This window comes from Xenopus tropicalis, chromosome 8, assembly GCF_000004195.4.
Source record: "Xenopus tropicalis strain Nigerian chromosome 8, UCB_Xtro_10.0, whole genome shotgun sequence".
NCBI classification, from domain to species: Eukaryota; Metazoa; Chordata; class Amphibia; order Anura; family Pipidae; genus Xenopus; species Xenopus tropicalis.
Genome location: NC_030684.2, coordinates 103,636,348 through 103,656,031, shown reverse-complemented (window position 1 = coordinate 103,656,031; position 19,684 = coordinate 103,636,348). Strand labels below are relative to the sequence as shown.

General features: G+C 42.0%; 1 protein-coding gene across 3 annotated transcripts in view; it reads right to left on the bottom strand.

Moving 5' to 3' along the window:
* The window catches only part of armh4 (armadillo-like helical domain containing 4), an 83,087-nt gene that overhangs the window by 38,734 nt on the left and 24,669 nt on the right, over window positions 1–19,684 (bottom strand). For all 3 annotated transcript variants that reach the window (XM_004917220.4, XM_002933729.5, XM_004917219.4), the window contains exon 5: window positions 16,201–16,437. In XM_004917220.4, the coding sequence (XP_004917277.1) occupies window positions 16,201–16,437 (237 nt within the window). The remainder of the gene's footprint in view (window positions 1–16,200; window positions 16,438–19,684) is intronic.

The window sequence follows — 19,684 nt, the reverse complement described above, 5'->3', positions numbered from 1 at the left end:
GGCAGGCAGAGTATGGGACACACTGGCAGCATAGGGCAGGCAGAGTATGGCAAACAGGCAGGGTAGGACAGGCATAGTATGGCACACATATGTAGCATAGGGCAGGCAGAGTATGGCACACACAGGTAGCATAGGGCAGGCAGATTATGGCACATACAGGCAACATAGGGCAGGCAGAGTATGGCACACACAGGCAACATAGGGCAGACATAGTATGGCACACACAGGCAGCATAGGGCAGACATAGTATGGCACACACAGGCAAGGTAGGGCAGGGAGAGTATGGCTCACACAGGCAGGGAAGGGCAGGCAGAGTATGGCACACAGCCAGCACTATGCCTATCCATCACTTCCTGTGTGCCATACTATGCCTGCCCTATGCTGCCTGTGTGTGCCATACTCTGCTTGCCCTACCCTGCCTGTGTGTGCATAGGTAGCATAGGGCAGGCAGAGTACGGCACACACAGGTATCATAGGGCAGGCAGAGTATGGCACACACAGGCAGCATAGGGCAGGCAGGGTATGGCACACACAGGCAGGGTAGGGCAGGGAGAGTATGGCACACACAGGTAGCATAGGGCAGGCAGAGTATGGCACACACAGGCAACATAGGGCAGGCAGAGTATGGCACACAGGCAGCATAGGGCAGGCAGAGTATGGCACACACAGGCAGCATAGTGCAGGCAGGGTATGGCGCACACAGGCAGCATAGTATGTCACACAGGCAGGGTAGGGCAGACATAGTATGGCACATATAGGTAGGGTAGGACAGGTCATTATATGGTCCCTAAGGTGTGTAATTATATGCTGGGGGTTGCTTTGCTATCCACGGGGGAGGAGGAGGCATATGGATTTAAGGGTGTGCCTTAATATAATTCTTTCACATATGAATGAAGGGTGATCCCTACAGTGAGCACCAACCATTTGGGTTTTTGCTGTGCTACAATATTTAATATAATTTATATTATAATATATATTTAATATAATTTTCATCATAATGAAATAGGAAACTTTCTAAATATAATCAATTAAAAATTCTTTAGATCAATATGTCTTTGAGGGGGGCCCTTACCAGCAGATCCATTAGAGCTCACTCAAAGAACCGATTACAGCACAAACAAAATCTAACTGAATAACTGACTTCAGCACAAATCTTGCAGGTAAAGAGAGAGGATTTCTGGTGAGAGTGAGATCTTAATCATCTTCTAGGAAAAAGAAGCAACCCCCCCCCCCCCCCCCCCCCCCCCCCCAGCTCCTGCATGAAGAGAGAAGGAACAGAGACTGATGCTGAGAAGGAGACAGTAAAGATAAGATTATTTCAGAAACAGTAAATTCGGAATTGATTATATTTAAAAAATTTCTTTGCTTACATTAAATTTTATTTAGTTATAGTTCCCCTTTAATCTATACGCTTGTCTCTGCACAGCTAGCTATTGACCATCCTTCAAATAAGCTAAGGTAAAACTGCAATGCTTGCTATAATTGAAGACTCCAATCTGCAGCAACCAATTAGCTGCTGTAAATGTTGTTGCTGCTGATTTACTTGCTAAGGCACTTACTTATGTGAGGAACAGAGAGCAGGCTCACACTGGAATTGTCATATTCTCTTTTTTTAAGGTGTCACAAGAGGTTCCTCCTCAAATCTTATTCAAAATTCACCTATGCAAATAAGTGACCTCATCCCAAAGAGACACACAGGCCCGGATTAGCAATCTGTGGGTTCTGGCAAATGCCAGAGGGGCTGCTGTAAAATGCCATAGACAGTCACTATTTATTGGGCTTGTAGGGGGGGCTGTTTTGGCCTCTGTGTACTTGAAATACCAGGGCCTATTTTGAATCCCAGTCCAGGCTTGGTCACATACAGGTGTGGGATATCATTACAGTAAGGCATCTACCATAAACAAAGTTAGCAAAAGCATTAGCATAGATAAACAAGTTCATTAAAAAATTAACTGTTTAAAGGAGAAAGAAAGGTAAAAACTAAGTAAGCTTTATCAGAAAGGTTTATGTAAATACAGCCATAAGCACTCACAGAAACGCTGAATTGAGTTCTCTGTCTAAAGATTTGTTGTGTCTGGGGCGTGTCCGGCTGCGCACAGGAGCAGACACGGAAATTGGCGCTCCCGGGGTCAAAAATAAAAAACGCACCTTACCAGCCCCTAGACACGAGCAGCACTGTGCAGGGAGGCTCCCCGACTGGTCCGCATCACTCCCCGGCAAAAACCTACCCGCTGGGTGCGATCGCGGAGGAGAACCGGCCGCGGCCTAGTAGCCCAGCTGAAGCCGCGGGCTAAATTTTTGCCGCACCCGCTCGCAACTTCCGGGAGAACCGGATCAGCGCCAAACGATCCGGAATCGGCGCCCAACCTGTGAGACTGCCGTATAAGCCTGGGTGAGTGTGCCTGAGACCCCGGGGGCGTCACATACCGGCTCCAAGCCCATTTACAGCGCTGTACAGCTCCACAAACAGCTCCACACAAAGCTGCAGACAGCTGCACTCTGCCATCAACCACTGCACACTGCTTATATTAGCAGAATCAATACTGAGTGCTGGAGATCTTAAGCAATCACATGGGCAGCTACATGCAACCTATACAACTACTTGGCATTTTGTAATTGACCAGAATCTAGACCTACCCCTCAGAATGGAGAATTGAGGGATAATATGTAATACTACCATCCAAAGAGCGCTCTCCAACTGTATATCCTAATATCCAACCCACAACTAACAGCAGCACACCTTGTGGGAAACCAACATCTGAATCATTAAGGCGGAAAATGGGGAAACACTCACAGAAACAAAAACCAGATGCAGCGGCGAGGCTGGAGCGATTTGCACGCACAGAATCGCAGGACTCCCAGCCCACCAAAACTGGCGACTCACCCCCATCATCACCCCCTTTGCCAGAAATAGCAGCGGAGACTCCACAACCCTCGTCAAGCGAACTCCTGACGGCTATACTAGAAAGCCGAACAGCCACTACAACACAACTGGAGGAAATAAAGATAGATATTTCTCTCCTGCGCCACGACCTCCAAAACATTAGAGAGCGCACTACTGAAGCTGAGGCTAGAATTTCTACACTAGAGGACATGGTGACACCGCTCCCAAATGATATTGCATTTATCAAACAACAGCTCCAGCAGGCGCTAGATAAAACAGACGACCTGGAAAATAGACTCCGCCGAAATAATGTCCGAATTGTGGGCCTACCAGAAAGGACAGAAGGACAGCACCCTGAGACCTTCATAGAAAGCTGGCTTAAACAAACTCTTGGTAACGAAACCTTTTCTAGCGCATTTGTGGTTGAGAGAGCTCATAGGGTCCCCACCAAACCACATCCCCCAGAGGGCCCCCCAAGACCACTTCTCCTACGCATGCTAAACTATAGAGACCGTGACGCAGCCCTCAAAGCTGCAAGACTCAAAGGCCCTATCACCTACAATGGTACAACAGTCTCGCTATACCCGGACTTCTCACCAGCTGTGCAAAAGCAAAGGGCTACATACACAGCCATCAAGAAACGCCTCAGAGAGGCACAAATTCCCTACAGCATGCTATATCCAGCACGACTTCGGATACAAGACGGAGACAGTACAGTTTTTTAACACCCCAACCGAAGCCGATGAATGGTTAAACCACAAGAATCATAGAAGGTCACCACCTCGCAACTGAGGACAGACACATTGGGCTCCATGACCTACTCCCTCCTCAGCCGGAATATGCAAATTATAATATAACAGTTGCATTGCAACAGAGAGGAGGAGGAAAACGACTAGAACTAGATACCAAATAGACTTACCGCTAAATATATCCTCGACTCCTAACACTCCAGTAATAGCGGATGAATGACTGGCCCATAAAACCGAACACGACCACAACCCCGTAATTGAGATTTGGCGCACTGGACACCCTGAACCACCTTCTCTGCAATTGGAATGTACAAGGGACATAAAATATTCATTGTACAAGGGTAAAGTAGAGACTATACTCAGACGCCGGATAAGTCCGATATTAACTGGGCCACTAAATTCACACTGAAGGCAATGTAACAGTTGAATACACACCTCACGTAAGCCTTAGCAACGACATGGGTCTACCCCCAATGCAGAGCTCTGAGGCAATGGTAGTTCCTGGTTAATTTTTTTTTTTTCTTCACGGTTCATACTGAAGTTACCTTTATAAACTTGATTCCTCTTTAAAATGTTATATAGAGTGGTGTAGACACACCCCCTAGAAGCTTCTATAAGCATGATACAGTTTTGGGTAATAGACCCACCTAAGTTGGGAAGGTGGGTAGGGTGGGATAAGGGGCTTTTGTTTGGGATGTTGTATTTGTTGTATTTTTTGTTCCTTTACAAAACGCTCAGTGGCAACAAGTCACAATTTAGTACATTTACAGTTGGTATGATAAGCAAATTCCAGAATATAGAGACCTACTCACAGGATTGCGACCCCCCAAATTACACCATCCTATATTCCCTTTACAAACCTATGATCAATGGCTGATATCACATTAATCTCCTGGAATATCCGGGGTCTAAACGACAAATTTAAGAGAGCTCAAATGTTTAATTATCTCAAGAGACACCCCCCATCTATACTTCTGTTACAAGAAACCCACCTGACAGGACAAAAAATTTTAGCATTAAAGAGACGATGGGTGGGCTATGCCTTCCACTCTACATACTCTACATATTCCAGAGGGGTCTCAATCCTAGTGAAGAGGTCAATCCCGTTTAACCTGATAACACTCAAAACGGACTATTATGGAAGGTTCATCATTGTACATTGCACTATAGCTAATTTTCCTCTAATTATAGTTAACCTATATATGCCACCTCCATTTACCATAACCACACTAGATACTATCAGTAAAAAATTAGCTGACCTCCCTACAGCTCCCACCTGCTATATGGGTGACTTTAATGCCTTAATGAACCCGCAAATAGATAAATTAAATCCTCCCTTTCCCACTGGGAACAAACTAATGTTGTGGACAAAAGCGCTAGGACTCACAGATGCCTGGAGATGGAAAAATCCTGACCAGAAAGTTTACTCCTGCCACTCCACTACCCATCACTCTCTCACAAGAATCGATCTAGCTCTAGTAACATCTGAACTCCTACCTAGGATAACAAAGATACAATACCTCCCTCGAGCCCTGTCCGATCACTCTCCCCTCTCCCTCACCCTAAACATAACAGGTACCCCTCAAACTAATCTCTGGAGACTCAGTCCAATTTGGCTCAAGAACAACACTGTGCTAGAAACTGCAACTGCAGCTGTAACTGAATATTGGGAGACAAATGAAGGATCAGCCTCTCCACAGATTGTATGGGATGCATCAAAGGCATATATTAGAGGGCAACTCATTAGTGCTATTAAGAAAGCCAGAATAGAATCCAAAGCTCAAGTGGTAGAAGCTGAAAAAGACCAGGAAGAGGCAGAGTCAGCATACGCAGCCAATCCAAATCCAACCAATTACAGCAAATTGGTAAACTCCCAACACACTCTCGCTAGGGCACAAACTCTCCTCACACGTAAAGCTCAACTATATACACACCAACACATATTTGAAACCGGGGACAGGAGTGGCAGGACACTAGCCTATCTAGCCAAATTACAAGCTCCCTCAACCGCAATTCCTTTGATAATAGACCCAGATGGCACCCACCACTCTACAACTCAAGAAATAGCAGAAGTCTTTGCGACATACTTTAAAACATTGTATACTACTAGAGCCACCTACAATGAGGCAGAACTACAGCAACACATTAGCAACATTCCCATACCCGCATTAACAGCAACCCAAAGAAGTACTCTAGACTCTCCCATTACCAAACAAGAACTCCAGCAGGCTATTAATGGCCTAGCCCCCGGCAAGACTCCCGGGCCCGATGGCCTACCAGCAGACCTATATAAGAGTCTTACGGATGAAATAACCCCCCACTTACTAAACACACTCACAACAGCGACTCAGAACTTCTCTCTCCCACCTTCCTTTATGGAAGCCATTATTGTACTGATACTGAAACCACAAAAAGACCCACACACCTGTAATTCCTATAGACCAATCTCCTTACTTAATACAGACGCTAAGATACTAGCTAAGATTCTCGCAAGTAGACTAGCACAGGTCATGCCAGACCTCATTCACCCTGACCAAACTGGGTTCATGACTGGCAAGACAACAGATATTAACCTAAGGAGATTGTTCTTTAATCTACAAACGATACATGACAATGCAGGCTCACGGGTAGTACTCTCACTAGACTCTGCCAAGGCGTTTGACTCGGTAGAGTGGACCTACCTGTGGGCGGTGCTTTCCAAATTTGGCTTTGGGCCCAATTTTATAAAATGGATTCGCATGCTATATCTGAAACCTACAGCTAAGGTTAAAGCAAATGGAATAACATCAAACCCCTTTCCACTCACACGAGGCACTAGACAGGGATGCCCACCTTCACCCCTATTGTTCGCCCTGGCTATTGAACCCCTGGCCATCCTAATTAGGCAAACCACAGAACTGGAAGGTTGGCGCTTGGGACCAATTGAGGAAAGAGTCTCCTTATATGCAGATGACCTTCTGGTCTACTTGGCAGACGCAGGCCCCTCATTAACTACATTAGCCAATATCATAACACATTTTGGGAAACTCTCTGGATTACAAGTTAATTGGGATAAATCTGCCTTGATGCGTGTAGACCCGACCCCCCTCCCTCCTCTACCACAAGACATCCCCTTAATGACAGTAGACTCATTTAAGTACTTGGGAATCCAAATCCACCCAGACCTAAACACCTATATGACAAGAAACCTCGACCCAATCATATCCTCCCTAAATAACATCCTACCCATGTGGTCCAAACTTCCCCTAACACTTTGGGGAAAAGTCAACATTTTTAAGATGGTTTACCTGCCACGTTTTTTATATACATTCCACAACTCTCCTATTCACATTCCAAAAAGCTTTTTCAAAGCCGTTAACCAGACCCTAATACACTTTATATGGGGAGGCAAAACCCCTAGAATTGCTTGGAAGAAACTAACCCCCCCCCCACCAAAGAAGGGGGACTGGGATTACCAGACCTATACCTTTACTACCTAGCTAGTCAGTTGCACTATACCAAATGGTGGTTTGATCCCGATCCATACAACCCAAATATGACTCTGCAAGCAGTAACAGTAGGGTCAGTGGAGGGCCTCAGGCATCTCCCATATAGAGCAACTGCAGACTACAAAAACCTTCCAGCGGTAATGACAACTCAGAGGACCGCCTGGAACCTAGCACTCAAGATGTATCCACAACACTCCCCAACCCTAACACCCAATATACCCTTATGGGCAAACTCTAGGCTCCCCCACTTTTATAAGTTCCCTGATTTTTTGTACTGGCCATGCAAACAGATCAGGCATCTGCAGGACACACTTGACGGCTCTGCACTGGGAACATATGAGTTCTTTAAAGAGAAACTTGCAGAACCCACTCTCTCCCAATTCCGATACTTTCAATTTAGGCAGGTATTCCAAGCACAGTTTGGTGGAATTGACATACAAACCTCCCAACCACAGTTTGAAACTGCACTATGGTCCCCCACTTTAACCAAACCTACATCGACACTGTATAAAACTCTACTACAAACAACTCCCTCCCCATTCAAAACAGCACACCGAAAATGGTTGTCCAATGTCCCAGATCTTACAGAGGAAGACTGGGAGGAAGCAACAGATAGAGGGTATTACTACTTATTTTCAATAAGAGATAAACTTGTCCAATTTAAATGGCTGCACCAATTCTATCTCACGCCCATACGATTGAGGTCCATGGGACGCAACCCCAATGCACGATGCCATAGATGTGGAATGGAGGAGGCAAATTTCTTACACATGGCCTGGTCATGCCCGCAAGTAGCCAAATTCTGGTCCGAAGTTATATGTGTGCTAGCAGACAAGCTAGAATTCCCCAAAATTCTGACACCCCAGGTGTGTATACTGGGAATACTGGATGAACTAATAACTACCAACCACGCTAGAACCAGATATAGAACACTCCTATACTACGCGAGGAAAACTATTGCAATGGCTTGGATGGGACCTGAACCTCCTACAGTTCAAAACTGGATTACCCTGGTAAATCAAGTCTTGCCACTCATTAAACTAACTTTGATAGCCAGAGGTTCCAAAAAGAAATTTGAGAAAATTTGGAGCCCATGGTGGGAGGCAGGCCTAGGTGGACAAGGCTCCTTGACATAAAACGCAGCAACCCAATCTGCACATACAGATAACCTTAAATTCCTAATTAGACCTTTCATGCAACAGTCACTTACCCAAAACATCCACACTACATGCAAGACCCAGTATGATATAATTGAATGGACCGACGCTGTACAATTGAGATCTTCGTCATGCCAACCGAACCAATTTATTATACTACTTTTGCTATAACAGAACTGTAACTGTAACATGTTTAATATGCTACTGCATCAATTATACATAATCTCCCTTCCCTATTTTTTCTTTTTTTTTTTTTTCTTTTTTCTTTTTTTCTTCCTTTTGTTTTTATTGTTGTTTTGTCCTTATGTATGTTGTTAAAACAATAAAAAAGTTAATCTATAAAAAAAAAAAGATTTGTTGTGTCTTGTTTTCTTCTGCCAGAAACAAGCAGCTCTCTCCCCTCTCCTGCTACCCCCTCCCTCAAGAATGCTAAGAACTCCCTCCCCACCCCCTTAGGAATGTGGATCTGAGCCAATCAGCAGGAAGCGTCCTCATAGTCTTACAAACTGAGCATGTACAGCGGTCTGGGTGTCTGTGCAGGAGTGAGGCATTATGGGAACTTTCTTTACAGAGCTCAGCGTTTATTTTTTTCTTATGAGGCTTCTGATCATCTGAATGGGAGAAATATGAGGAGACTTAAAGGCACTATTGAGACAACTGAAGGTATGCCTGCAGCTCGAGATTAACTCTTTACTAGCCTTTCCTTTACAGGAGAAGGAAAGGCTAAATCTCTAGTGGGTGCCAAATGTTAGGCAATTGACGCTCCTGTTAAGAGAAAACTGAACCGTCTGGGGTTAATTAATGCAAGCGATCCTTTTCCCCTCCTCTAGCTCCCCAATCCCAGGGCCGGTACATGCGCAGTACAGTGAAAAAGCTGGCTTTAAAAGTTCTGCTCACATGTACGAAGACAGAAGGAGGAAGAGGAATGCTTGCTCACGTACATCCCTGCTGGTGCAGTTTTCTCCTAACAGAAACACCAGCCAAGGGTTTTAGATAAGCGATTATAATCATGAGGGTGGGGGGTAGCTAATATTTTGTCACCCCCCCCCCCACCCAGTGATTGTAACTTTCCTTGTCCTTTAAACTTAAAAGAAGGTTTCTTCCCCCACCCCCCTACCTTCCAAATTACTCATCCCTATTAGCCGCTAAAGAGGTAAAATCCAGCGGCACAGCTGAAGAGAAAATGCCTTGCACACACAGCATCTCAGCTCAGCATTGGCAATATGATTTGAGAAATAAATGTTCGCCAATCTAGAGGAAGAGAAGTGTGCCATGGGTATCAATGTAGGTACCTGAGTTGTTATCAGACTCTGAGGGGCCAATAGCAGGGGGGCGAACTTGATGGCCAATCAGAGTGAGTGCCACTCTCTTTATTAGATACACCTAAAAGCATTAGGATTTGGATTCAGTTCCGTTCGGAGTTCCGTTCGGAGTTCGTCCGGATCCTAAAATAGTTGATTTAGTACAGGTATCGGACCCCTTATCCGGAAACCCATTATCCAGAAAGCTCCGAATTACAGAAAGCCTGTCTCCCATAGACTCCATTATAATCAAATAATTAGGATTTTTAAAATTGAATTCCGTTTTCTCTGTAATAATAAAACAGTACCTTGTATTTGATCCCAACTAAGATATAATTAATCCTTATTGGATGCAAAACAATCCTATTGGATATAATTAATGTTTTATTGGTTTTTTAGTAGACTTAAGGTATGAAGATCCAAATTACGGAAAGACCCCTTACCTGGAATACCCTTGGTCCCGAGCATTCTGGATAACGGGTCCTATACCTGTACATCCCTAATTTAAGGTGAATATGGATTTACTGATTTGCTAACTTTTATTGAGACTATGGCTGTATGGCTAATACAGCACAATTTTCCTATCTCCTTCCCATTTTATGAGGGAAGGTTGGCCTTGCAAGGGGGCATGAACTAAAAAGCTTACAAGCACTTCTGCAACTTTCTGCAACTACTGCATTTGGCTGCAGCTGTGTTACAGCAACATTATCAGAATGCATCACTTGATAAAATATGGGAGCTTCTAATAAATACAAGCTGGTTGCTATAATGGTTGCATTTAAATTCAATTCAATATTCTGTCATAAAAGTGACATTGATTTTTCATATGAACCCAAAACGAAAACATGAGTCTTTGCCATTTGATTTTGGTTCTATAAATTCCATGCAGTACATATATACTGCTATATTCATCAAGTCTTCAACTGACAGCCTATTTCAGTGGAAAAACTCAAGTACACAATCAGCAATAGCACCAGTGGGCTAAATTCCATTGCAGGAGATGCATTTGGCAGACTGATTGATTTCTAATTTTATGCACGTCCATTACATGTGAGACTATGATTAATACTACCAGGGAAAATGCTTTTATGTATGTTTTATGTTTTCTATGAACTCACCGATTTAACATATCAAACATGCTGTCACATAGCCATAAGCAGATAGATCTTAGTTTCTTTCCCAGTTTTTATAACCATAGCAACAGAAATAAAACTTAAAATTTTCTTTGGGTAGATTTTATGGGAAACAGTACACCAACGCATTGCAGTGTTTTGCTGCAATGTATCCTCAGTGTTCCTAACAGAGGACACAACACAGTGCTCATCTAACAGGCCATGGCAGCAATAAAAGTAGCAAGAATATTAAAACATAAAACACATTACATTAAGCATCGTACTAGCATTGCAATGCAGGGAAGTAAGATAAAAACATAGGCAGGCTGGTATTTATTTCCAGAAAACATGGCAATGCTAGGCATAGGGCAGGCATAGAGCTTACAAATGAAGCTGAAATACCACCCCAAATATCCACTGCTAGTCACCCCTATCTCAAAATTGTAATCAAACAGATGGTTATTGCTAGTCACCCCTACCCCAAAACTGTAATAAAACAGATGGTTATTGCTAGGCACCCCTACCCCAAAACTGTAATAAAACAGATGGTTATTGCTAGGCACCCCTACCCCAAAACTGTAATAAAACATATGGTTATTGCTAGGCACCCCTACCCCAAAATTGTAATCAAACAGATGGTTATTGCTAGTCACCCCTACCCCAAAATTGTAATCAAACAGATGGTTATTGCTAGTCACCCCTACCCCAAAATTGTAATAAAACAGATGGTTATTGCTAGTCACCCCTACCCCAAAACTGTAATAAAACAGATGGTTATTGCTAGGCACCCCTACCCCAAAACTGTAATAAAACAGATGGTTATTGCTAGGCACCCCTACCCCAAAACTGTAATAAAACAGATGGTTATTGCTAGTCACCCCTACCCCAAAATTGTAATCAAACAGATGGTTATTGCTAGGCACCCCTACCCCAAAATTGTAATAAAACAGATGGTTATTGCTAGGCACCTCTACCCCAAAATTGTAATAAAACAGATGGTTATTGCTAGGCACCCCTACCCCAAAATTGTAATAAAACAGATGGTTATTGCTAGGCACCCCTACCCCAAAATTGTAATAAAACAGATGGTTATTGCTAGGCACCCCTACCCCAAAACTGTAATAAAACAGATGGTTATTGCTAGGCACCCCTACCCCAAAACTGTAATAAAACAGATGGTTATTGCTAGTCACCCCTACCCCAAAATTGTAATAAAACAGATGGTTATTGCTAGGCACCCCTACCCCAAAATTGTAATAAAACAGATGGTTATTGCTAGGCACCCCTACCCCAAAATTGTAATAAAACAGATGGTTATTGCTAGGCACCCCTACCCCAAAATTGTAATAAAACAGATGGTTATTGCTAGGCACCCCTACCCCAAAATTGTAATAAAACAGATGGTTATTGCTAGGCACCCCTACCCCAAAATTGTAATAAAACAGGTGGTTATTGCTAATCACCCCTACCCCAAAATTGTAATCAAACAGATTAAATAACAGTTATTACAAAGTCTTTCCCCCTTCCCCTCTGTTACAGGTAAGCAAACATTACTGTGTAGGGTTATTTAGAGTCTGAAGATTTATATTCTTGCATGACTCTCTGATACACTAAGTGGTTTGCAATGTACCAGAGAATCATTTAGAGATTGTTCCTAATATAAATTCAGCGAGATTACATGAACCTCAAACAGCCTGATCCCTGGAAAGTGGACTTAATCATAGGATATCTCCTGGTGAGGGGGCAAGCTGGATTTTTATTTTCTTTTTTAGTATTTGTGGTTATGGGACCACTTAAAAGACAAATGTTGGGCAATATTGGCAAGCAAAAAGCCAATAGGAGGTCACAGTGATACACAACTCTTAGCTAGAAACATGTTCTCAGCATTCATCATCTCCCTAAATAAAGTTTCAGTTCTCTTTATTTATATACCGTTACTTGTATTCTCTTTGCTGTATATTTTATTAGATTATGGAATGGCATGAAGTCAGTGTTAGAAGCAAAGCAAACTGTAGCAGTACAATGGTAGAGGATTATTATTATGGCATAGTATTCTGCAACTACAGTTGGAAGGGAATTGGCTCAATGACTGATATATTCAAATCCCCACTATATTCAAATCCCCAATGCTCATTCTCTGAGCATGTTTTAATACCGCCCTGACAAGCTCCTAATACCCACTTGTCTGAAAACACTATTGTAATCCAACCTGCCTGTATTTTTGTACTCTCTTCAGACTGTGCTTCCATTTACACTGAATCCAGCGCCAATTTCTTCTTCACTGCAGCACAAATTTGTAAAGAGCAGGAAAGGTTCATGCATTATTTATAATAGGTTCGCTCTGTCTCTACAACAGCTGCATTACAGAGGAAATACCATGTATCAAAGGAAAAGGCTGTTATTTTTAACTGCAAGTCTGCAGTACAGAAAATCGAAACACCTAGGTGTCTTCTATATATACAATATAATTATATATAAATATATATAAATATATATATATATATGTGTATATATATATATATATATATAGAAAATAATCATCTGTGGCCAGCACACCCTTCAATGTTTCATCAAAAATTTTTTATTTTAAATATATTGTTAAAACCAACGTTTCGGTCCTCATTAGGACCTTTCTCAAAGATATGCGGATGTTTTTATTGAACCTTTTCACTGCTGCCTCTCTGCTATACAACTGCTGTTTAAATATCTGGTATGCAAAGGCTTTCCAGTCCTCCTGCTGTTTTGTATAGTTGTTTCCTAGTTTGCCATTTGTTTAGTTATTTGATGTGCAGTCTCTGCTACACAGGAGGAAACTGCTAATTTTTAAAGGCTGACACATCGTTGAATGTGAACAAAAATGTTCTCTGTTGAAAAAAAAAAAAAGAACAGAAACAGGAAAGAAAGAGTCTTATACCTTTTGAAACTATCCTGGAAACTGCATGGAAGGATTTCACTATCCTAGGATGGCCACCATTAGTATCTGTGCCTCCTTTTGGTCCTATTGAGGGGGGGGGAGGTGATACTGTGGGAGGAACAATGTCATCTAGTAGGTATGTCTCTAACATTAGGGGGCGGGGCTATGACACAGCGACGACAGGCCAATATTGGCCCTTAAGGAAACTGGGCTGTGTGGGTCAAAACAGGACAGGTGGCAACCCTACGACCATCCACTGGCCTCACCATATCTGCATTTACTGTATTATCTGCAAACATTACCTTTGTATCACTATTATCACCTTTGTTCACATTTCCCTTTTTTAAATATTAAAAGGATTTTACTTAACCTACCCACTGAAGCTAACGAGCCCTGCCCTGATAATATACTTTATGATATGTTTAACAATAAATAAATACCAAATAGATAGCAAGCTCAAATATAATTAGTGTCATCATTAATGCAAAATGACAATACCCGCCATCTGCATTACTCTGAGACACTTAAATTAAAACAACTTGTCCTGAAATGATTAAACGAATATCGTCACTAAGTTCCCCTCAGGATGCTGGATCCATGAAGGGTAATGAAAATGTATTGACACGGCGGATCTGCATTAATTATCTGGGTTGCAGTTAGATTGCTATGAAATATTAATTAAGGTAGGGTACGAAACTAATGGCGAGAGACCTGCGTGAATTCTACTCTCTAGTGATTTGCATCATAAGCGATTCATTTAAATATTCCTTGGCCATGAATGCTAATCATCAGAACCAAATGAATGAACCATGGATGAAAGTCAAGTACAAATAGGGAAACTCAGAATGGAGCTGTACATCATATGGCAAAGAATGGATCTAAATTTGCCGCCCCCTTTAAAAAAATGGGATCCAAGCATTCAGATTGGGTTCGGTTAAAAATTCACCAAAAATCTGCCAAATCCTGCTCCTAATCCTACATTTGGAGCATTCCTATTTTATCTAAACAGTTACCTTATGGCTCCCTAGAGCCTGAATATATTTCCAATGCACTTCAAAGGACTGACTTACTACTGGCTGGAGTAATGCAGGTAAGTCCAGACCAATGAGTAGTGGAAGACCTTATTACTGTAGGTGTTATTTCTGAAAGATGCCTGTGCCTGTAATTCAGGGCAGTATACTGTACACCTATAGTGGCAGATAAGTGGTAACGTACATAGAACATTAGCTGTACCATGTTAACTTTCATTTATTATTACACTGTGTAACGAATGCAACGGATGACATTGCACCCTCTAATGCCACTTACTTGTACACTGAGCATTATGTTGCAGGACAGTTTTATATTGATTTAGTGCAGTTATATTTAGTTTTCACCTCACAGAGCACTGTGAGTAATATACAACATTTTAGCTTCTATATAAGGAGTACTGTAATAACCATTTCAGGAGCAATGTTTCGGGTTAGCTGGTCTGGACCTCTGGTAACCTTGTGCCAAGCACATTATCTCCTATATGCTATATTTTAAGCAATTCAGAGCATGGGTTCTGTGAGATTGGCTGCTATTTCTGAGAACCCTCTGGCTATTTTGTCCATGACAGTTCTTTTTCTATACAAGTGAAAGATGATGATATTCATAACTCTGAAGACAAGAGGACAAGGAAGGTCAACTGGAATGTACAGGAATGATGCTAAGAGCTTCAGATAAGGGGACTGGTAAAGAGAGTCGCTGTGCTACTGGCTAGGAGGAAAGCAGTTGACCATTAAACTGCATAAATATAAAAGGACAACAGAATTTAGTCAGAAAAAAATGCATCCAGAAATAATGGATTAAAACATAATCTATATTTACATTCTTCACCAAAGTGCCATTTATGTACCGGTGGAAGGTTAGCGCATGCCCAGGGAAATAGAGCAGTGAGATTCCCATACTTCTAATTATGAAACTATTCTGCCCTCTAGTGTCTAGTTTTTATGAATGATCATAACGCAGCAAGGCATTTTCCAATTCCAAAAGGAACAGTTAGCACATAAACAGCTAGTGATTCATTCAGGTGGTATAATAAGAGGTAATCTCTTTATTGGCCATGATGGATAACTGCACTGGTGCTAATTTGCTAGTATGTTAGTAAATGAGATAAGCCCTCCAAGACTCTGATGGAACACCCAAGACCCAATTCTCTCACTGTGCCATTAACTGATTTTTTAGTCCATTACTGTTAATATTAAATAGGAGAAGGCCAACACTGACTCCTGACAGACTGAGACTGCCACCTAGTTATTTTATGAATACATATTTTTGTAAATGGTATATATGTCTATAATCCCACAGCATGCAATGCAAAGTGGGCTATTATTGTCTTTCTGGTACCTTGTAAATGGGTGCTGACAAAATACAGACAACTAGCTTTTGATTAAGAGTCTGAAACCATTGCTTCTTAATGCATTTGTGCCACAAGGGAAGAATGTATGGCATGTTTGTGGTGCACTTTCAGATACTCTTGATAGTGAAGCCTATGTGTCAAAATTAAATTTACATAATAACATTAAACTTTTAATTTTTCATGTTATGAATAAGATAAAGAGAATCACTTACTGAGCCCTTGTTTTTGCTGTTCCCATTCTAGAGCATCTGGAACATGATATGCACCCCTTCCAATCTCATCTTCTCCAGGCTCCTGAGAAGATAGGCCTGGGAGGGTGAATGGAGGCAGATCAGCATCCCCTTCAACGCTTTCATCTGCTGAATCAGTGTCTTTATCTTCCTCCTCCTCCTCTTCTTCTTCCCCATCATCGTCTTCGTCATCATCGTCTTCATCCTGCTCATCACCCTCTATAGCAAGAAAGATAAGAGAACATTATGCCTACATTAGATCTGCTGTTTTATGCATTTTTATTTGGATCTGGATATACTAGCAAATACAATGAGACCGACCACCTTAGGTCAATTTTTGCCAACCTACACAAGAAGAACCAGAAAAAATAATTTCCATGAATGCTGCTTTGTACTAAAATTGCTATAGTTGTCCCAAAGCTCAGATAGTGATCAGCCTGAATGGTGCCTATCCTAAGAAACCATGCTGATGCTTCTGCTTATCATAGGTCATGCTTTTACTAGTTTCTAGATTTGCAGCAGTCTTAATTCACTAAATTCATCAAAGGTGACCATTGCTTGTATAGCAAACATGTTATTTACCATGGCTTTTTTTGTTTATTTCCTTCCCTAAGCTGTAGTTATGTTCTGCATTCAAATATTTCACTGCATTGTGCTTTAAGCTCTTATTAACACTATCTAGGCCTATTTGCCACTACTGGTTTTATTCATCCCAATACTCTTTACATAGCTGCCAAATGTCCCCTGGAGGTGGCATACAGGCATCCCCCATTCCAGTCCCTACCCACCCCCTAACTGTCAAATCATATAGAGCTGAGTGAAGCAATACTTAAATGAGAACTATACCCCCGGGCGCTGAAAGCCCCCTTAACTATCACTGCCTAGACCCCCCTCACCTCTCCCATATCGCATAGTTCCTAAGTTTAAACGCTGTCCCTAACGCTAACCCCTAGCTAAAAATGCAGAGAAGCGCAGCAGCGTACCTGGCCGACATCTTCTTACCAACTGAAGACACTTTGGGTCTCTCCAGGGGTTAGCGATAGGGACAGCATTTAAACTTAGGGACAGTGTTTAAACTTAGGAACTATGCATTAAAGGAGAGGTGAGGGGGGTCAAGGCAGTGATAGTTAAGAGGGCTTTGAGCGCCGTGGGGTATAGTTCTCCTTTAATGAACTCTAGGAGGTGCTATTTTGCACCCCTTAGTGCTCTTACACTTGCATCTTAGACCTTTATAAAGAACATGGTCTTATACTGTGTCTGGTACATACAAAAATATGAAAGGTAGTAAGGATAAAGCTGCCTTGTTGCCTTCAGTGCCATACTCTGCACTTTGTGCTTTATTTTTAAATTGGCACAAGGCACCCCAAATGCAAGTTCTAGGTAAATGGTGATTTTGCTCCTCTTAGTGCTCTAAGACATTGCATTTAGGATATTGACCCCTAAGAATTCAGACAGCAAATCAGATCAATAGCAGCATTGTTCTAGAACAGTCATCCCCAACCAGTGGCTCATGAGCAGCATGTTTTACTGATTGGGTAGGTGAAAAGATTTTGATCGGGTCGCAATAGTCGCAGAAAAGATCATTATTGGTACATGTATGGCCACCTTTACAAAACAAAAGCAAAGATCTGATTGGTTGCTATGGGCTTAAACACTATAATAAATATGTCCCTAAGTGTAGCTCAACGAGTAAGAAAGGTTGGAGATCCCTGTTCTAGAACGTAAGCAAATACTGAACCAGAGATCTAGTAGAAGGGTGAATATTGCAAGGCCAAAGGTAAGGGAAATAAGAGTTTAGGGAGCTACTAGTAGCAGCTACTTGTCCTGGCTACAAAATAGACAATACTGATAATTGCTAAAGGGATTGATGTGACCGCCTGATACGTATGCAAATGTCATAACAGGATTCTGGGAAGAAATTCCTTAAGGCTCCTAGAAAAGTCCATTTACATGGGCTTTGTCCCATTTACATGGGTTTATCCTATAGGCTAAAGCTCACCCTATAGGATAAACCCATGTAAATGGGACAAAGCCCATGTAAATGGACTTTTCTAGGAGCCTTAAGGAATTTCTTCCCAGAATCCTGTTATGACATTTGCATACGTATGAGGCGGTCTCCTCAATCCCTTTAGCTTGTTCGTGTATCCCCACTCCTGGCTCTACCTAAGCTGATCAGAAAACCCTGCGCTACACTGATGAGCCCCAAAAAGGGCGAAACCGGTCTGTAGTTGGGAATCTGATCAGCTATTATCCTGGCTTCTGCTTTAAACCCAGTGGGTGAGCTTTAGCCTATAGGATAAACCCATGTAAATGGGACAAAGCCCATGTAAATGGACTTTTCTAGGAGCCTTAAGGAATTTCTTCCCAGAATCCTGTTATGATAATTGCTAATAATTGTCTGTACATGTGGTTTAGCAGAGACATTTCTCAGTATTGTCTATGGCAGGGTATTTTCTGGCGTTATGTAGCCGCAACAAGTAGCTCAGGCTGACTTGACACTGAATTCTATTTTGTATTACTTTCTTCCCAGCTTGGGAGTGAAAGAGACACTGTATATAAAGGAAGGGGTGCTGACTGCAGAGGTCTGACATATCAATCAGGAAAAGCCCTGTGGGTAAGAAACAGCTGGATCCATTGTTGGGTTGAATTTCTGGCAAACATTTCTATTCTATAAACTGAAAGACCATTTGTATCTGGAAATGATAGTACTGTTTGATATGATAATGTGGATACACTAAGGAATGAATATTATGTTGGTTTCAAGTCTCAGATACTTAGACAGTCTAAAAACTGTAGTGAGACAGATGGTAGCTCAATATGGTGCAGCACAAAAGAGAAGATAAAATGTTGATTAGTGATACCACAGCCATTGCAATAAGGGTGATATGAGGTTCTCAGTTTTCAAAAGGAGAACATGTAGCACTATATAGCAGAGCAAAGCTTGGGCCAGACAGCTGAGTATAACATCTATTATGCATAAATCTCTGAAATACGGCAGTGCCATTTTACTGGGCGCAGTGGTTACCAAACTGTGAGTCTGCCTCCTTAGAGGGGTCCACGGCAATGTAAGGGCCCCTTACATTCAAATTTCAAAAGCATTGAAAGATTCTTTTGAATGTAAGTCTAAAGGTAATTTATGGAAAATGTGGGGGTTATGTTATTTAATGCCTTAAATATCCCAGTATAGGAGAGTGGATATGACTGCCATGTTTAATATGCATGCTTAATTGTTTCAAGCTCATAATGGCCTGTTAAAATGTTTAGAGCAATGCTGTCCAACTTCTGTGGTACCGAGGGCCAGAATTTTTCCGCCCTACATGGTGGAAGGCCGATAATGGCAGCCAGTTTTGACCACTCCCCTTTTTTAAACAGCACCCACTTTAAACCACGCCCATGTTATCACAAGAGCTTTTATGACCATACCCACATTACTGGTGGTAGCACAGCGCAGTGGTGCTTACTGTAG